This window comes from Vicugna pacos, chromosome 4 (assembly GCF_048564905.1).
Source record: "Vicugna pacos chromosome 4, VicPac4, whole genome shotgun sequence".
NCBI lineage: Eukaryota > Metazoa > Chordata > Mammalia > Artiodactyla > Camelidae > Vicugna > Vicugna pacos.
This window is the reverse complement of record NC_132990.1, coordinates 67541904-67561548: the sequence shown is the minus strand read 5'-3', so window position 1 is coordinate 67561548 and position 19645 is coordinate 67541904. Positions and strand designations below refer to the sequence as shown.

The following is a 19645-nucleotide window of genomic DNA, read 5'->3' as shown; positions in this document are numbered from 1 at the left end:
GGTATGAGCTTTGAGTCAACAAGATCAGGGTTCACTTTCTTGATAAAACCATGTTTAGAAGCAAACATCTGAATGCAAACAATCCAAATTATCTTTCCTTCAGTGACTGATAACATCTTGTTTACTAAGCCCTTGGTTGGAATAAGCAATAACCTTATTGATTCTGAGAAAGGCACCTTTTAAACTAATGGGACAGTTTGCATCTATGGCTTGAACTTCTATAACTACTAAATGGGATTAATAAAACCACAATACAACACAGTGAGGATTGAATGTCTTCATGTATAAGTGCCTAATACATAGTAGATTCTTTTTTCCCCCACCAATATTTAAAATTTAATGCAATATCCAACAAAATCTAAACCCCCTTTTTACATTGAACATGATTAGTTGCTTCTAAAATTTTGTTAGATCACAGTAGCATAAAGATCTCAGACATACGAATAACATAAAACAAGGCAGTATATGGAGAGAATGTATAAAACAAATAGTGGAACATGGTATATTCTTGATGAATATTAATCCCCTTTATCTTTTTCACCTTCCTAATTACTAGCCCAGCGTTAGAGTCACTCTGATGCATATTTGTTGCTGTATATTTTTAGATTTTGTCTAAGGGCAGAATTGTACACTTCGGCAAAGAGAAGAAACTCCCAGGTTCACCTTACCAACATTTAAACCTTTCTGTGACTCAGCACATGGTTCCTAGAGCCCATCTCCTGGTCTATTATATCGTCACAGGAGAGCAGACAGCAGAATTAGTGTCTGACTCAGTCTGCCTAAATATTGAAGAAAAGTGTGGCAACCAGCTCCAGGTGAGCGATAAGTACTCTCCCCAGCCCGAGTTCCTCTTGAAGGCCTGTTTTATCTCACACTAAGACACTTGCTTTTTCAACTAATTTTAGATCCATCTGTCTCCAAATAAAGATGTGCACTCTCCAGGCGAAGCTATATCTCTTCTTATGGAAACTCAGTCAGAATCGTGGGTAGCATTGTCATCAGTGGGCCGTGCTGTATATGGCATCCAAGAGAGAAGCAAAAATCCCATGGAAAAAGTTAAGTAGGGTGAATGCTGTGGTTACTGATGATTGGCAGGTGTTGCAGCCAAAAGGCCATTACAGTTCTCTCAGGGTTCTGTGGGTCAGTCATGGGAGAAGGATAAAGGAAAAAGACACGATTACACCACTATCTTCTCGGCTAGATTTAAGGATAATAATAACAGCTGACATTTATTGAATGCTTACTAATATGCTGAGTATTTTTGTAAGATCCTTAAATCTATTATCTTATTGTATATTCCCAATAATCCTATGAGATACATAGCAATAATAAAGATATGTAAAATGCATTAAGCCCTTACTAATGGAGTTCCCATATTATCAATGAGGAAAACTAAGATATTGGGTGACTTAGACATTCTGCCTTGTGTGAAATCCCAGCAAGAGTAGAATCAAGTGAACTTGTTATTCTGAGTTACCCCTTTTAGTTAGCCTTTTAAGTATATAAAAGATAATTATCCAGTTAAATTACTCTTCAATTATTTTGTATTATGCAAACACACTTAATTGAGGAATATCCTCAGTGAAATGCTAAAATGTAGTTTTCTCTGGGAATAAATTAAAACACACTTAGAAACAAACTTTCAAGTGCAACCAATTCCAGACTATCTTCCTTTCAGTGACTGATGACACCATGTTGTTTACTAAGCCATTTGCTGGAATAAGCAATAACCTTACTGACTTTGAGAGAGGGTGCCTTTTAAGTTAATGTCTGAAATTAAATTTAAACTTCTTGCTCCTCCAGAGAAGGGATATGATTGAAAATACTAGGGTTCTGGTGAGCTGAGTATATTAAATCCATTGGAAAGGTGATGGAGAGGGAAGCAGAAAACAGGGGAACTATGTGGCTACCCATGAAAACTGCAGAAATCATGAATACCTGTCTCCCCTTTCCTGCTCCTTCCCCAGCAAAGTGCCTGCCTCCCACCCACCAATAACCCATAATCACTTTAATGGGTCATATGGGTCGCGGTCACTTGCTTTGATGAGGAGCCAACCCTCCTCAACAGAAACTGATCTTCCTTACCATTTCTGTGCTCTCCTCTATCTTGGGTGGAACAGTAAAACATGAGATCTCATCTGACTCAGAATTTAGGAACTAGAGCTGGTAAAGGACCCTGAGGGGTAGTGAGTATTTCATTTACCTATTCGTCCACTCATTCAACCACTCAAAGGATATTTTATTAGCTAATTTGATGTACAAAGCTTCAAGACATGAGAGTGTAAATTGTTTTAGAACTTCCATATGAATGTTACATGCTTTAGGCTTGCTTAGCTCTTGGGTGAATTTTTGAATAGCATATATTTGTAGACTCATGAGGTGAAAACTAGGGAAATGAAGAAAGGTTTGGGAAAACTGGAGAATTAGATTTTACTGTTTAATAAGTGAATGATTTGCAACTAACAATATCCACAAGTCAGTTATTCACCATTACAGCCACTGAATGTTGTTTTGGCATGGAATGATTTTCTTTCTGAACAGGTACTTCAATCTTTAGATAAAAGTAACCAAGACTGTGGAGCAAGTGATGGCATGAATAATGCTGAAGTATTCTACTTAGCAGGACTCACTGTCCTCACCAATGCAAATGCAGATGACTCCCAACAGGATGGTAATTAATTGTTTTCAACCAACTAACCTGAATATTCTTGTTAAGAAAATACACTGCTTTTCCTGGATCCACACTCAGTCTCCCTCAAAATCCTCACTGCTCTCACTGTGTGATTCTTTTTAATTAAAATTAAATTTTTTTATTGTGGTAAAAACACTTAACATGAGATATGCCCTATTAACAAATTATTAAGTGTATAATATGTTATTGCTGACTATAGTCAAAATGTTTTACAGCAAATCTCTTGCACTTATGCATCTTGCTTAACTGAAACATTATGCTCATTGGTTAGTAACTCCCTATTTTCCCCTCTCCTAGCACCTGTCACCTACCATTTCACTCTTTGATTCTATGAATTTGATTGTTTAGTTACCTCATATAAGTGGAATCACACTATTTGTCTTTCTGCGTCTGGCTTATTTCACCTAGCATAAATCTTCCAAGTTTCATCCATGTTGTTGCACGTTGCAAAATTTCATTCTCTTTTAAGGTGAGTAGTATTTCATTCTGTGTGTGTATATGTATAGTATATATATAATATGGAAAATGTATATATATACATACACACACAATGGAATACTATATGTGAATGTGTTTATGTGTATGTATGTGTGTGTGTATATATACATTTTCTATATTCATTCATCTGTTAATGGTTATTTAGGTAGCTTCCACATCTTGGCTGTTGTGAATAGTGCTGCAGTGAACATAAATTGCTAATATCTCTCTGAGACTCTGATTTCCATTTTTTTTTTTTTGTGGATAATTACCCAGAAGTGTGACTACTGAGTTATATGGTAGTTCTGTTTTTAATTTTTTGAGAAATTTCAATGTTGTTTTTCTAGTGGCTGCAGAATTTTGCATTCCCACCAATAGTGTGCAAATGTTCCTTTTTTTCCACATCCTCTTCAACACTTACTGTCTTTTGTTTCTTTGATAATAGCCATTTTGACAGGTGTGATCTCATTATGGCTTTGATTTGCGTTTTCTTTATGATTAGTGACACTTGAGTATTTTTTCATAGATATATTGGCCATTTGCATATCTTCTGTGGAGAAATGTATAGTCAAGTCCTTAATTCACATTTTAATTGGGTTATTAGTTTTTATGCTATTGAGTTGTAGGGATTTCTTATGTATTTTGGAGATTAATCTCTTATCAGATATATAGTTTGTAAGTATTTTCTTCCATTCTGTAAGTCTTCTATTCACTCTGTTGACTGCTTCCTTTGCTGTGCTTTTTAGTTTGATGCAATTCCACTTGTTTATTTTTTGCTTTTGATATCACATCCATGAGATCACTGATAAGACCAATGTCATAAAGCTTTTCCCCTATGTTTTCTTCTAGGAGTTTTAGAGTCTCAAGTCTTACATTGAAGTGTTTAATACATTTTAAGCTGATTTTTGTGTATGTATACAATAAGAATCCAACTTCATTCTTTTGTATGTGGATATACTGTTTTCCAAACACTATTAGTTAAAGAGAATATCCTTTCCCTATTGTGTATTCTTGGCATCGTTGTTGAAGATCCTACTAGATCCTTTATGCGTGGATTTATTTCTGGGCTCTCTGTTCTGTTCCATTAGTCTACATGTCTGTCTTTATGTCAGTACCTTATTGTTTGATTGCTGTAGCTTTGAAATATAGTTTGAAGTCAGGAAGTGTGACACCTCCAACTTTATTCTTCTTCCTCAAGATTGATTTGGCTATTTGTGGTCTTTTGTGTTTCCAAATGAATTGTGGAATTGCTTTTTCTATTTCTGTTAAAAAAAATCATTGGGATTTTGGTAGAGATTTCATGAATGTGTAGATCATTTTGGATAGTACAAATATTTCAACAGTATTAAGTCTTCCAGTCCATGAACACAGGATGTCTTTCCATTTGTTTGTATCATCTTTAATTTCTTTCATCAGTGTTTGTATCTTTCAGCATGCAAGACTTTCACCTCCTTACTTAAGTTTATTCTTAAGTATTTTTTATGCCACTGTAAATGGGATTGCTTTCCTAATATCCTTTTTGAATAGTTCATTGTTACTATATAGAAATGCAACGAATTTTCCTTGTTGGTTTTTCTTTCAATCCTGCAGCTTTACTGAATTTATTTATTAGTTGTAACAGATTTTTATGGAGGAATTTTTTTCCTATATATATGATCATTTTGTCTGCAAACTGGGACAATTTTTACTCTTTTTTCAGATTTGAGTGTCTTTTATTTCTTTCTCTTGCCTGATTGCTGCGGCTAGAACTGCCAGTGGTATGTTTAGTAGAAGTGGTGATAGTGGGCATTCTTGTCTTGTTCCTGATCTTAGAGGGAAAACTTTTCAGTTTTTCAACAGTGAGTATGATGTTAGTTGTGTGCTTTTCACATATGGCCTTTATTATGTTGAAGTTCTTTTCTTCTATTTCTAGTTTATTGGGGGGTTTTATCATGAAAGGGTGTTGAATTTTGTCAGATGCTTTTCCTGCCTCTATTGAGATAATCATGTAGTTTTTTATCCTTTTTTTTTTTTTAGCTAATGTGATGTATCACATTAATTGATTTTCATATGTTGAATCATCCTTACATCCTAGGGATAAATCTTATTTGGGTCATGGTGTATGATATTTTCCATGTGTTGTTGGCCTCTACTTGCTATTATTTTGTTGAGGATTTTTGCACCTCTATTCATCAGGGATACTGGCCTGTAGTTTTATTTTCTTGTGATGTTTTTGTCTGGCTTTGGTACCAGGGTAATGGTTGCTTTATAAAATGAGTTTGGAAGTGTCCCTCCTATTAAGTCTTTTGGAAATGTTTTTGGAGGAGATGGATTGGCATCAGTTCTTTTCTAAATGTTTGGCAGAATTCACCAATGAAGCTATCTGGTCCTGGGCTTTTCTTTGTTGGGATATTTTGATTATTTATTCAAACTCCATACTAGTTATAAATCTGTTTATACTCTCTGTTTCTTCATAATTTAATCTTGGTGAGTTGTATGTTTTTAGGAATTTATTCATTTAATTTCTTCCATGTTATCCAGCTTGTTGACATGTAATTGTTCATAGTAGTCTCTTATGATCTTTTTTATTTCTGTGGCATCAGTTGTAATGTCTCCTCTTTCATTTCTGATTTTACTTATTTGAGTCTTCTCTCTTTTTTTTTCTTTGTCTAGCTAAGGGTTTTTCAATTTTGTATATCTTTTCAAAAAAACTCAGTTTCATTGTTTTTTTTTTCCCTATTTCATCTATTTCTGCTCTAATCTTTGTTATTTCCCTCTTTCATCTAACTTCGGGCTTAGTTTGTTCTTATTTTTCTCATTCCTTGAGATGTAAAATTAGGTTGGTTATTTGAGACCTTTCTTCTTTTTTAAATTAGGCACTTATCACTATGAACTTCCCTCTTAGTACTATTTTTGCTACATCCCATTAGTTTGAGCATGTTGTATTTTTGTTTTCATTTGTCTTGAGGTATTTTCTAATTTCCTTTCTGACTTCTTCTTTGATCCAGTGGTTGTTCAAGAGCATGTTGTTTAGTTACCACATATTCATGAATTTCCAGTTTTCCTTCTGCTGTTGATTCCTCATTTCATTCCACTGTTGTCAGAAAAGATACTTCGTATGATTTCAATCTTCCTAAATTTGTTAAGACTTTTTTTTTTGTGACCTAATATGTGATCTATCCTGGGGAAAGATCTGTGTGCCTTTGAGAAGAATGTGTGGGTTCTGCTGCTGGTGGGTGGAATGTTCTGCATATATCTGTTGGGTCCATTTGGTCTATAATGTTGTTCAGGTCCTTTCTTTCCTTATAGATTTTCCATCTGAATGTTCTATTCATTATTGAAAATGGGATATTGAAGTCTCCTACTATTATTGTACTGCTGTCTATTTCTCCCTTCAGTTCTGTCAGTGTTTGTTTTATATATTTAGGTACTCTGATGTTAGGTACATATATATTTATAATTGTTATATGTTCCTGGTGGATTGACCCTTTTATCATTATATAATCTCTTTTTTTGTCTCTTGGAACAGTTTTGACTTAAAGTCTATTTTATCTGATATAAGTATAGCCACCTGTGCTCTCTTTTGGTTACTTTTGCACAGAATATGTTTTTCTATCCCTTCACTTACACAAATATAATTCTGATAAGTCTGTCAGTACTCTACATAAAACCGTTCACCAGCTTTGAACTACCTCTACAGGAATAGAGTCTAAATAGTTGGAATTAAGCTGCCCCAAGATCTTCTTTGTGGTCTTTCTCTCTCCCTTTAAAGACCCTGTCCTCAAACCTCCCTTGTCTCCTTGGAGCACCTGAGAGGAGCCCTTGTTCTGTCACACCTCCACCTGGCGTGACTTTTTCCTTGAATTTTCCATTAAAAGCTCAAACTTCACCTTCTCCCCCAGTGCCCACTCCCAAGCTGGCCTTGGAGAACTGACTCCTCCCCTTGTGTTAGTTTACTAGGGCTGCCATAACAGAGTACTACGGGCTGGGTGGTTTAAACCACAGAAGTCCTTCCCTCGTGGTTTTGGGGTCTGGAAGTCCAGTGTTAAAGTTCCAGCAGAGCTGGTTCTTCTAAGGCCTCTCTCCTTGGCTCACAGATGGCCACTTTGTCCCTGTGTCTTCACACAGTCGTTCCTCTGTGTATGTCTGTGTTCTAATCTCTTCTTATAAAGACGTCAGTCATATTGGATTAGAGCCCACCCAGTGGCCTAATTTAACCTTAATTACCTCTTTAAAAGACCTCTCACCAAGAATAGTCACATTCTGAGGTACTAGGAATTAGGGCTTTAATACATGAATTTGTGGAGGGGCACAATTAAACCCCTTACCAGTCCCCATGTACTCAGTATGGCATTGTAACATCAATGGAATAAACCCCGATTTCATGTCTTTAGAATTTGGAAATATCCCTTGAGGATAGGGCCTGGGTTTTCCTGATCTTTATGTTCCAACTGGAAGAATGGAGGCACTCACTAAACATGTTTTAAAGAGATGAAAAAACCACCTTAAAAATGTTATTGCTTTTTGTCTTAACATATTTGAGCTTTTTGAGATAATGCTTTTGCAAAGAGCAAATAATGACACTACTACCAAGAAATATGCTGATTCTACTCATGTACATCCCTGTACTGAAGGACTGTGTAGATCAGAATTGTTGTGGAAACTTGAACACTATTTTGGAGAAAATGTGCTCCGTCCAGTCATCTAAATTGATAATTTAAACAATTTGGTGGAAGCATTTATTCTGAGGGATGTTCTCTTTGCATTTTTTAGCAGATGGATTGTTTAAGAAAATTCTCAGATCAAGAAGAAATTTGGAAGAGCAAATTGAAAACCTAGGTAATCCAAAGTTTCATGTTGTTTTCAGAAGTTATGATGGAATAACCCAGGATCTGCTACATTTTTTTCATTCTAGCTAATTGCTATAGAGCAAGTGAAAAAGTTCTGTGGGCACTTCCAGCTTTTACTTTCCCTGGGGGTAAATCAAACTGGGTAAATTCACGCCTATTTATTTAGCATAGTCTTGACCTAAAGGAAATAATTACCATCATAGCCATTCTCTATGGTTAGAGCCAGTTTTTAATTGTCTCACAGATTTTACTCTCCATCAGAGTAGCTGGCACAGCAGTTAAATGCATGGCTTCCATTAAATTTTCACAAAGCTAGGTCTTATGAACTTTAGGATGAAATAATAATAGCTAACATTACTTGTGCACTTACTATGTGCTGGTACTTTTAAGCCTTATAATGAAATTTTCTGTTTGAAAACTCATCCCAATCACATGGAATAGTTACTCTTATTCCTCCCATTTTCCAGATGAAGACATCAAGGCACAGAGAAATTAATCATAATTAACATGCCCAACATCATGGGGTAGTGTGTGGCACAGCCAGAACTCAAACCCAGATCAGACTGATAGTAGATCCCACTGCACTGGTGACCACTATGCTTTACTTGACACTTTTCCTTGGTGTATTAATATTCAAGACCAGTCCAGATTATTTGAAAGATGGCTCTTAAATTTCAGGTACATTATTAATAATGTTAATGATTGGGAGAGTTACAGATACTGTGTAATAATAATAATAATACTAACAACAACAACAAAGTTTTCCCCCATTTCAGCAGGTGCTTGCCAGGACAGCATCTTTAGAAGACATTACATAAAGAACTATGTCTTTACAATCAGAGACTAGATTTGGGTCTTGGCTTACTGTTAATAGCTATGTGATCTTAGCTAAGTTACTTAATCTCCCCAAGCTTCAGTTTTTCCTTCTGCAAAATGGAGACAATTTCTCTCTGCCTTGCAGAGTTAGGAGAATTAAATGAGGACATGCAGGTAAAGCGCTTAGCTCAAGAGAGACTGAATAACAGTCATTCAGAAAGCTTTGTTCTTCTTAAAGCCCCTTCTCACCAATGTCACACTCTAACGTGGGCCAGACAGAAAAATAACCATTTAACAATGGCAAAGTGAGTTTTTGAAAACTGAGCTATGACTAGGAGAGGTGGCCAGAGCTTCTGTTCTGTGGTCTGGTGGCCTTTTCACTTCACAGTTCTGCCTCTTGTCTTCAGCCCTGGCTCCACCCCTTAGCAGCTGTACCCAATTAGTCAAGTCTCTTTTCTCTGCACCACTGTTTCCTCATCTCTGAATGACAGAGAAGGACATGATCAATTCTGAAGTCCCATTCAGTGGTTTTCGAGAAAACAGGAGGACAACCTAAATGAAAGCGCTTGCTCTTTTATTCACCCACTCAGGTTTGACTGTCTTGGCCATTTCCAAGTGGAGAATGACTGTTTGAGGGTTTTGTAACCAATCATAGCCCATGAAAACATGGTCTAATTTTAAAAGCCCCAGTGATATTTTTGAAAGGGTAAGACTGAGGTGGACGTGATGACTATCTTCAAGTGTTCAAGGAACTGGTGATCATGTAGCTTTTTCTTCACAAGAGGATTAATGCCATGAGTACACAAAAGTACCAGTAAAAGCAGTTTTCCATTCCAGGAGCTGTTCCAGCAGGGGCTGGTTGACCACTGGTACTAGATGGGGTGGGGCAGGGGCACCAGGAGGAAGTTGGACCAGAGACTCTAAGTTCAGCCCTTAGACTTTGAATCTGTACTTGGCTAAGAGCAGTTGTATTATCATCTCAGCATCCACATTCAAACACAGCCTGATCCGGAAGTGCTGTTACCACGGAGCCTATCGAGGGGAAAAGACCTGCGAGGAGAGAGCTGCGCGAATTACCATCCACCCAAAATGTGCCAGAGCTTTCACTCAGTGTTGCAACCTGGCAACTAAGCTGCGGATGGAGACTTACATCCTTGTAAACATGAGAAGGCGAGGTACACGTGAAAACTCCTACTCCATGTGCAGTGCAGTAGAGGGTACCAGGCAGTTTGTACTGTCCTGGGAAGAAGTACTTCTAGACTTGGTTTAATGTAAAAAGGTGAAGTATAAACTCTGGAAGTTCCACTCTAAAAAGCAGAGCAAGCAGTGGTAGTAACACTAGTTTGGACACCACTAGTCACAGCTTTGCCACTAGCTCACGGCATAGCAGTTGCAGGTCAGTATTTTTTATCCTCAAAGAGCTAATTTGTAATATGAAGATATTTGACTAAATGATTCTGTGATACTCATTTTGTGCATACGTTACTGGCCACGCATGATACTTAAAATCTTGCATAAACATTTTGAAGAATCAAAATGTTATCTTTTTTTAATTGAAGTATAGTCAGTTTACAATGTTGTATCAGTTTCTGGTGTACAGTGTAATGTTTCAGTCATACATATACATACATATATTCATTTTCATATTATTTTTCATTATAAGTTACTACAAGATATTGAATATAGTTCCCTGTGCTATATAGTATAAACTTATTTTTTTGTCTATTTGGTATGTAGTAGTTAGTATCTGCAAATCTCAAACTCCAAGTTTATCCCTTCCCATACCCTTCCTCCCCTGGTAAATAAGTCTGTATTCTATGTCTGTGAGTCTGTTTCTGTTTTGTAAATAAGTTCATTTGCATTTTTTTTAGATTCTACATATAAGTGATACATATGCAAAATGTTATTCTTGATTTTGCCACAAAGCATAGCCAATAAGAAATAGTGGAAGTAGAAACAATCCCAGTAAGTATATGTAGAAACAAATTTCCTTAGTTCAGTTTCACATGGTTTGTGTGGAAAATAATGATGAGTACAATTTATTAAAATTTTGTTTAATTTTAGTGACCACTTTGCAACCTATTGTCTTTGGTTTCATCTGAATTATAACAAATTGTGGGGAAAGTCTCCTATAACTTATGAACATATATAATATATATTTTTTCATGATTTAAAAAATATGTGAAAATAATACAACCTACAGGCTTAAAAAAACCCAAACAATAACATTTAAAGGAAAAATCAATAAAAAGTATAAAAGTAAGTATTTAAAAACCTCTGTTAATTTTCTTACACTCCCCCTGCACCAGAGTGTTAACTGTTATGTACCGATTTCTAAATGGATCATATTACATAAATGTTACATATACTTCTGCAATGTTAAAAATACTAAAAAAAAAAAAGATTAGCAAAATATCACAGACTTATTTCCACATATGTACAAAGAGAGCTGCCTTATTCTTTTTAATGATTATATAGTATTTGATAATATTTATATGCTTTGATTTATTTAACCATTGACACATTAATGGGTATATTGGTTTCGCAGGGCTCTCGTAACAAATTACCACAAACTTGTGGATTAAAACAGAAATGTATTCTCTCACAGTTCTGGAGGTTAGAAGTCCAGAATGAAGGTGTCAGTACAGTCACACTTCCTCCAAAGGCTTTGTGGAAGAAGACTTCTTTGGCTCTTTGAACTTCTCTTAGTTCCTGGTATTCCTTCGTGTTTCTTGGCTGATAGATGCATCACTCCAGTCGCTGCCTGTCTTCACGTGATCATCTCCCCTGTGTTTCCATGTCTTCTTTTCTTTCTCTTTTAAGAACGCTTTATACCTTACATGTAATAAGGATACCGTATAAGGATTTAGGGCTCACCCTAATCCAGAAGGACTCATTTCTTGATTCTTACCTTAATTACATCTACAAAGACCCTATCCCTAAATAAGGCCACATTCATAGGTACCAGAGCTAGGATTTGGACATATCTTTTCGGGGGCACTGTTTAACCAGCTACACTGGGTATTTACATTGTTCTCAGATTTTCAGGATTAGAAAGTCTTGCAAAGAAGAACATACTTTTCTGTAAGATAGATGTCATTGTCATAGGTAGGATTACCAAATCAGTGAATAGGCACATCTACAAATTAGACATGTACTTAAAAATTGCCTTCTAAAGAGATAGTACTGATTTCCACTTTCACCAAAACTGTGTTTAAAGCCTGGATCTCAGTCCCCTTGCCAAAATGGGATATTATCCATCTATAATTTTTGCCATCTATAATTGATGCATATGCAGTATCTCATTTTATTTAGCAAGTCGATTCCACGTAAATCAACAAACCATATGTTTACATATGTTTATTGGCCAGTGATATTCCTTCTATGAATTAACTTTTTATATCTTTGTCTTGCTTTGGCTTATCTATGTTTTGCTTATCATTTTAACGGCATTGTTATACATCATGGAAACCAATCTTTGTTACAAAAGTTGCAAATATGTATAACATACACACATTAAAAATATGTGCAACAAACACACAAATGAAATATGATAAATACGTTACAAGTATTTCCTCCCCCACCATTGGTCATTTAATTTTTGTTTATAGCATCAGGAATACTTAATATTTAGGTGGCCAAATCTATCTAGAGCTTCTGGGATTGATGTCTTGATTAGAAAGCCTTTTCTCACTCCAAAGTTACAAAAATATTTTCCTATATTGTTAATTGGTGTCCTTTTTTTCTTCTTGAGCAGACTTACCAGAGTTTTCTGTTAGCTTTTTCAAAGAAAGAACTTTTAGTTTTGTTGATGACATCTATAATTGTTTTCTAGTTTATTGCTTTCTCCCTATAAGAGAGTGTGAAGTATAAGGTAAAAATCCCTGACCCCACTACCCACCTGCTTTCCAAGATATTGCTGTTGTTTATAATTTTTATATACTTCCAGACATTTTCTCTGTGCAAACATTTATATCTATGTATCTATACCTATATATATTTTGTTTTATACCTATGGGCTATTACCATTCTACACCTTGCTTTTTACACTTAATAGATTTTAGACATCTTGAATCAAGAATTTTATTTTTCTAAAAGAATATGAAAATGAATACATATATGTATATGCATGACTGAGACATGGTGCTTTACACCAGAAATTGACACATTGTAACTGACTGTACTTCAGTAAAAATAAAAATTTTAATTTTTCTATTTTGATATCACAGAAATTAAATGTTTGACCAAATTCTTTAGATTTTTAAGTTAAAATTTAACCGTCATGATTTAACATATAACTCTTCTGTATGTTATGTTTACCTTGTGTTTTTATATTTCTGATTTAGGTTTATTAAAGACAAACATAGAAGTTGTAAGCAGCACTTTTTTAGAAAACTGGTTATGGAAAATATATCATGTCCCTAAAAGGTATTCTAAGACTTATCTTTCTTTTCCTTAGGAAATTTTTTAAATACTCAAATATTATAAATAAATGGTCTGATATTCTTCAAAGAGTTTCTTTGATAATTAAGGATAGCACTGACATTTGATCAACGTTAATTCATTTGGTCGTTGGGTTGGTTTTTGCCTTGGTACTCTGCAGGATTAACTGCAGAATTAATGATCTTTGCATAAGAATGAAAATTCACTTACCTTGAACTTTTATGGAGCATGTAGTTTAGGGCAATATGTGGACTTTGCACTTCTATATAATTATTTCAATCTTTGTAGACAGCTCCTTTGTAACAAACACTTCAACAATGTATCATCCACTTAAGTATGCATTTCCAATGCTATTTATCTATATAACAAATAAAAGGAGGTAGTATTTTCCTCATATAATAAACACACACTGTAAAACACTGATGATCTTTAAGGCTTGGGAAACGATCAGTTTTTGTTCAGTTATCATGACTTGTCCGGTGCACAACAGCCTCCTTTACTCTCCTTGACTCCAGCCTCCTCCATGTCTCTGCTCCAATTCATTCTCCAACCATGGCTGCCCACATGATTATATTAAAATCCAGGTCGGATCATGCCGCTTTCCCGCGTAACACCACTTCTCCATGGCCTATCAGGCAAAATCTATGTAGATTAAGACGCTCTCATGTAGGGCTCTTGCCAACAGCTCCTGCACAACTCCCAGCCGCCCTTGCCGCCATCCCCTGTTGTGTAACTTTCCGCACTAACAATACTTGCTCTTTGCAGTCTTCATGCCCTTTCCTGGAAATCCTCTTAACCTCTCACTCCTGACAAACTGCACTTCACATTTAGCAACCCAATTCAGACACTGGGTTCTCCAAAAGGTGGCCCCCAAAGAATTTAATTCTCTGCATTCTCACTACAGTTTGTATATGCTTATATTGAAGTACTTATTACCCTCTGTGATAATGAACTCGTTTACATATTTCTCTCCTCTTCTTGAGTGAATTCCTTAAGGCAGGCCCTTTGTTATTTACCCCCGTACTTGGTCTTAGGACTGTGCCATGCACATGATAGACATTTACGAAATGTCCACTGAAAAGATAAACTAATGGGCTTTGGTCTTCTGAAAATTCCTTTTGTCTCAACTGTTTTTGTATACTTTGCTTTTCTTAGTAGGGTTCACTGAATATAATTTAATTTTTATTTAATAATTTATTACAGTCCTTTTTAGTATATAAAAGTAGGGCAATGAAAACCAAAAAAAAAAAAGGGGGGAGTGTATATTAGGTTGAACCATGTCTTTGTTCATTTGGGCTGCTGTAACAGAATACCACAATCTGGTTGCTTATGAACAACAGATTTATTTCTCACAGATCTGGAGGATCTAAGAAGTCCAGGATCAAGGCACCAGCAGATTTGGTGTCTGGTGAGAACCTGCTTTCTGGTTCACACATGGCTGACTTTCGCTGTAACCCCTCATGGCAGAGGGATGAGGGAATTTCCTGGAGCCTCTTTTATAAGGGGACTAATTCCACTCATGAAGGTTCCACTCTCATGACCTAATCACCTCCCAAAGACCTCCACTTCCAAATACCAGCACTTTGGGGATGAGAGTTCAACATATGAATTTGGGGGTGGGGGCGAACACCAACAGTTCAATCTATGGCAAACCTTATGTATCTGCCTGATCCAAACATTCTTGACCTACATGAATAGCAATTTCATGTGGTTCATCCTAATAGATGTACAGGCAGTTGTTCTGAATATGTAAGAGGCCCTTATTATCCTCTGTTCTTTTCTTAACCATATCCACACCTGTGTCCACTGATTTAACTTTATTTCTTTGTGATTTGTCTAAAGAGCCCACAATGGGAAAAGCATAAACACTCTGATTAATAGGAGGCTGTGTTAAATTGGTGCCAAGTTAATTAAGGCTCACCTGTGTTTGACAGCTATAAAATATTTTATTTTCCAGGCATCAGCTAGAGTTGATACTACCTGATTTTCTAACTACCTGGGAAATTCAAGGTATTGGCATTTCGAATAAAGGTAAGCAGCTAGAATGATATACTGAATTAGGGAACATCTTGTTTGTTACGTTTATCATTTTATTGACACTTCACCCAGAACTTTGATGATAGCATATTTTAGACTCTCATCATAACCTAGGATAAAGAGAAATATCTGTGTCTTTGAACATATTTTTGTTTATTTAATGTTTTTATAGGCCATCATGTTGTGAATAAATGATTTCAAGTTCCTGCTTTCCTAAAACCTTTCTGATTTGCTGGGGGTTTGAGGTGGGGGATAAAAACAGGTCTCATTACTGAGTTCTCTCCCAAGTTATGGGTAACAGTGCAAATCAATACCATTTGTAAATTATTTTTAAGAATATTTATTTGATTTTTTTCACAATTCAATATTTTCACCCACTAAATGGGTTCCATAATCATTAATGGCCTTTTTACTACATTGAAAAATATGTTTGGGAAAGACTGCTGAAAAACCTATGCAACTTTGTAACCAGAGCACTAACAACAGCAACAAAAGAACAACAAATTCGATAAAGTTAAGAAGATATTAAGCAAATTCATTATTAAAACACCATTGGAGTAAACACGATGCTTTATCTTTAAAAAGAAAGAAAAGCAAAGGTAGCTTGACAGATGGTGTGTAGGCAGGGCTGAGGTGGCTGAGTTACGAAGACAAGAAAAGGTACACACATCTAGGGTAGCTGATGGCTAAATTGAGCCAAGAAGGAAAAATGTAAGGTGAATGGACTTTTGTCATAGTGCTGTAATTCTCATTTGTTCACTGAATTTAGCTGGGGAGTGTACTTCCTGTTTAGCTGCTATTACATGGTGGCAAAAAATTTTAAAGTGCTAGAAAAAAAATGCATGTGAATCAATGGGATGCATTGCTGCCATTCCCTTACTTATCAGTCATTATGAACTAAGTAACATTCAGGCCAGAACAGACTGTGTAAAAAAATGGTGTGGAATATAATTAATATTTTTACCATAGTGCCTTAAAGGAAGTTACTCTAGGGCTAATGGAAGTTACTTCCTGTTTTGTTCTGGGGTTTTGTTGTTATTTCTTTGCTGTTGTTTTAAGTTCATGAACTGTTGTGGGAAATCTGAACATTGAATTATTTGATGATACTAAAAAATTACCATTGTTTTTGAGGGTAGGGTTTTAAAAAAGGAAATTATTGTTTTAGAGGTATAAACTGAAATATTTATAGATTAAAATAATGTGATGCTGGGATTTGCTTCAAAATAATTAAGGGAGTGCTAGGTGAGGTGGGTATCTCCCTGACTAGAGGGGAGATTTTGACCATCTTGTTTGCTGTTGTTATCTGCACTGGCTAAAATAGGGGCTGGCCCCTGGTAGACTCTCAAAATATTTTTTTTATTTTTTTATTGAAATATAATCAGTTTACAATGTCATTGATTAGGGAAATAAGCACCACTAAGTAGAACTTTCAAGAAGAGAGAATATAGGGGGAAAAGCAAACTTAATATCATAGTTTTTCTTTTCCACAAAGTAAAGAAAATGTAAGAATTTTTGAGAAGATGAAGCTCTCTAGGAGCCCCTACTACACTTCTGTGCCCTGCTGTCTCTTGCAGGTCTGTGTGTGGCTGATGTGCTGCGACTGCAGGTGCAAGAAGATGATTTCCTGACGATAAACAACGTTACAAGAGTCAATTAAAAGGAACAGTCTCCAACACAAAAACTCCAGGAACTTGAGTAAGTAGGTAAATGTGTGGCAGTAGAATCAATGGCTGAGAAATCTGATGGAAAACTCCCTGCACACAATTCACTTCACTTCAATGTGGAGCGCTCTGAGCACTTCCCGTGGGAAAGGCTGTAAGTTTCAGAGGGTGAGCAAGAGGAGAGACACAGAAGACTCAAATTGTATATGACTAATCTATCATCAGGAAAGCTGAATGGAGGCTTTGGTGAGGATAAGTTCAAATTTTTGTTGGTAATGATGGAAGATGAAGAAAGTCTTCCCTGGGTAAACCCATAGAAACACAAAGTAGGCTGGTGGTTGCCAGTGGTGGGAGTGGAGTACCTGTTTAATGTATGAGAGATTTCAGTTTAGAGCGATGAAAATATTTTGGAACAGACAAAGGTTAGAGGTTGCACAACATGGTCAGTGTACGAAATACCACTGAATTGTTCATTTTGAAATGGTTCATTGTATATTAGTGAGTTTCACCTCAATACAAAAAATAAAGAGGTGAGGAATGGAAGGCTACTCCTCTGTGAAAACAGGAAGGTTGGCAGATAAAATCATCAATTGATGGCAGAGCCAAAACTAGAACTTTGGTCTTTTGATTCCCAGGCCCATGTTCTTTTTACTACAAAAAAAAAATTGATTCCAGATGCTCCAGACCACCAAACTGGTCTTGAGTTAATTGTGCTAAGAATAGCAGTGTGTTTAAAATGAATGTGTAATTCAAGAATTCAGGAATTAAAATCCCAAACTCCAGTCTGGAATGCTCACATAGTTAATACCAGTTTATCTCTCAGGGCTCCACTTGAAACCATTTTTTCGAGGAATCTTCTATGGGCCCCAAGCCCAAGCTCTAATAGAACTGTTACTTTCCTTCCAATCATTTATCTCAAGTTTATCATTACACACTCATAACTATGTTTATTTACTTAATGTCTTTCTCTCACACTTACAATATCTAACAATTACTGAGGAGTTACTCAAGGTCAGATTCTGTCCTAAACTTTTTATGAGAATTAATTTGTTAATTCTCACCACAACCCTATGGAGTATTTTACTTGCTCCTCCTTTATAAATAGGGAATCTGCGGGACAAAGCAATTAAGCAATTTGCTTAAGGTCAAGTAACTAGTAGCAGAATCTGATTCCTGAGTCCACATAGTGAAGCTCCCTGAGAGAGTGGCTGCGTTTGCTTCCTCAGCAACTGGTACACACTAAAGATCTGTCAAATAAATACATGATTTGGATTCTAGCTCAAGAATCTCTCACATTTGGCTGTTTGGCTCTGAGCAAGTCACTTGATCTCTCTGAATTCAACATTTATCTTAGACACCATGTTTAGAGTTATAAAAACCCAAGTAAGATTATGGATGTGAAAACAACTTGAACAAAAATGAATTTTTAAATAAAGACAAATGCACAGGATGACAATGTAAGTATGTTTCATAAAGTATGTTCTTCTAAATACTTTATCTGAAATCCTCATTTGTTGAGTACATGTGGGCAGAAATTGTCACTTTTTTCCCCAAGGTCAAAGTCTTAAAGTGAAATATTTAAATAAATTTCTCTAAGAAGTCTGTATTCTTTTAAAAGAGAATACTCTACACAATACTCTACACTTCCAAAAATAATCTTTGGTAGTTCTGCTAAAATTCAGCAAAATGCTTCAAGCATTCTATCCTCAATATTCATGATTATCAAATGGAAAAGATGAAAACACTTTGTTTCAGAGACTGCAAACCAGCATTAATTATTTCTTTCCTCCTTATTATCAAAACCTGAATTTTAGCTGTCCACATTTCTGCCCCGTTTCTCTTGAAGTTGTGTACAGCCAAATCCCAAATCTCTCAAGGAAATGTAAATTGTATGGGTCTTCTAGGAAGGCTTTTCAAAAGGGAGAAACGGATCCCTTTTTTGTCCTCTTTTTTGCAGCCCTCAATTCAGAAACAATGGTTGGAGCTCCAGCAGCCACCTTGGACCACAAGGTAACACTGAAGATGGAAATTAGCATAGTGGAACAAAACGATAATAGCTCCTGCTTTTGATGACACATGGAGCTGCCATTCCAGCCTTGGTCTTCTTTAATGTGTGAAAGAAATAAATGTTTATCTCATTTAAGCAACAGTTATTTTGGTTGTCTGTAATATACAGCAGAACCTAATTCTAATTAATATAAACTAATTTTCCTTCACTGGCCCTGCCTTGTTCCCCCATCATAATACTCATCACAGTTTTGTGTAACTGCTTGTTTGATGATCTGTCTTCAGTGCTAGACCCAATCTCCTTGAGTACCTTATCTACTTCCCCATTGCTGCCCCAGCCCCTAACTCAGTGTCTGGTACATTTTAGGTGCTCAGTAAACATTTGTTGAATGGATGACTGCAAGAACACCTAAATGTCAATTCTCTCACTTTCCCCCTCCTGACTCCCTTTATATTTCATCCCAGCTGCCAAGCTTCTCCATCTGATCGAGCCATCTTTTATCTCTCTCAATCCCAAAAGACAACCCAACAATCTCTATCTCATCCTAGCACCTCACCCCCCACCATTCCCATCCCTCTCTACCACATCCCTCATCCCCAAGCCATGGATGGCTGGATGCACTCCCACTCACAAGGGTCCAAGATTTGACTCCTAAAAGGAAGTAGGAAAGCTGGGCTCTCCA

The 19645-nt window shown here is 36.2% G+C and overlaps 1 protein-coding gene across 1 annotated transcript; it reads left to right on the top strand.

The window, feature by feature from the left end:
- Window positions 1–1016: 1016 nt before the first annotated feature.
- Window positions 1017–19104, top strand: LOC102539096 (complement C5-like). Its single transcript, XM_072960035.1, has 8 exons — window positions 1017–1055; window positions 2558–2671; window positions 7922–7987; window positions 9798–9989; window positions 13161–13242; window positions 15215–15288; window positions 16869–16989; window positions 18913–19104. The coding sequence occupies exons 2-7, from the start codon at window positions 2593–2595 to the stop codon at window positions 16949–16951; spliced, it is 576 nt and encodes a 191-aa protein (XP_072816136.1). The 5' UTR covers window positions 1017–1055; window positions 2558–2592; the 3' UTR covers window positions 16952–16989; window positions 18913–19104.
- The last annotated feature ends 541 nt before the right edge of the window (window positions 19105–19645 follow it).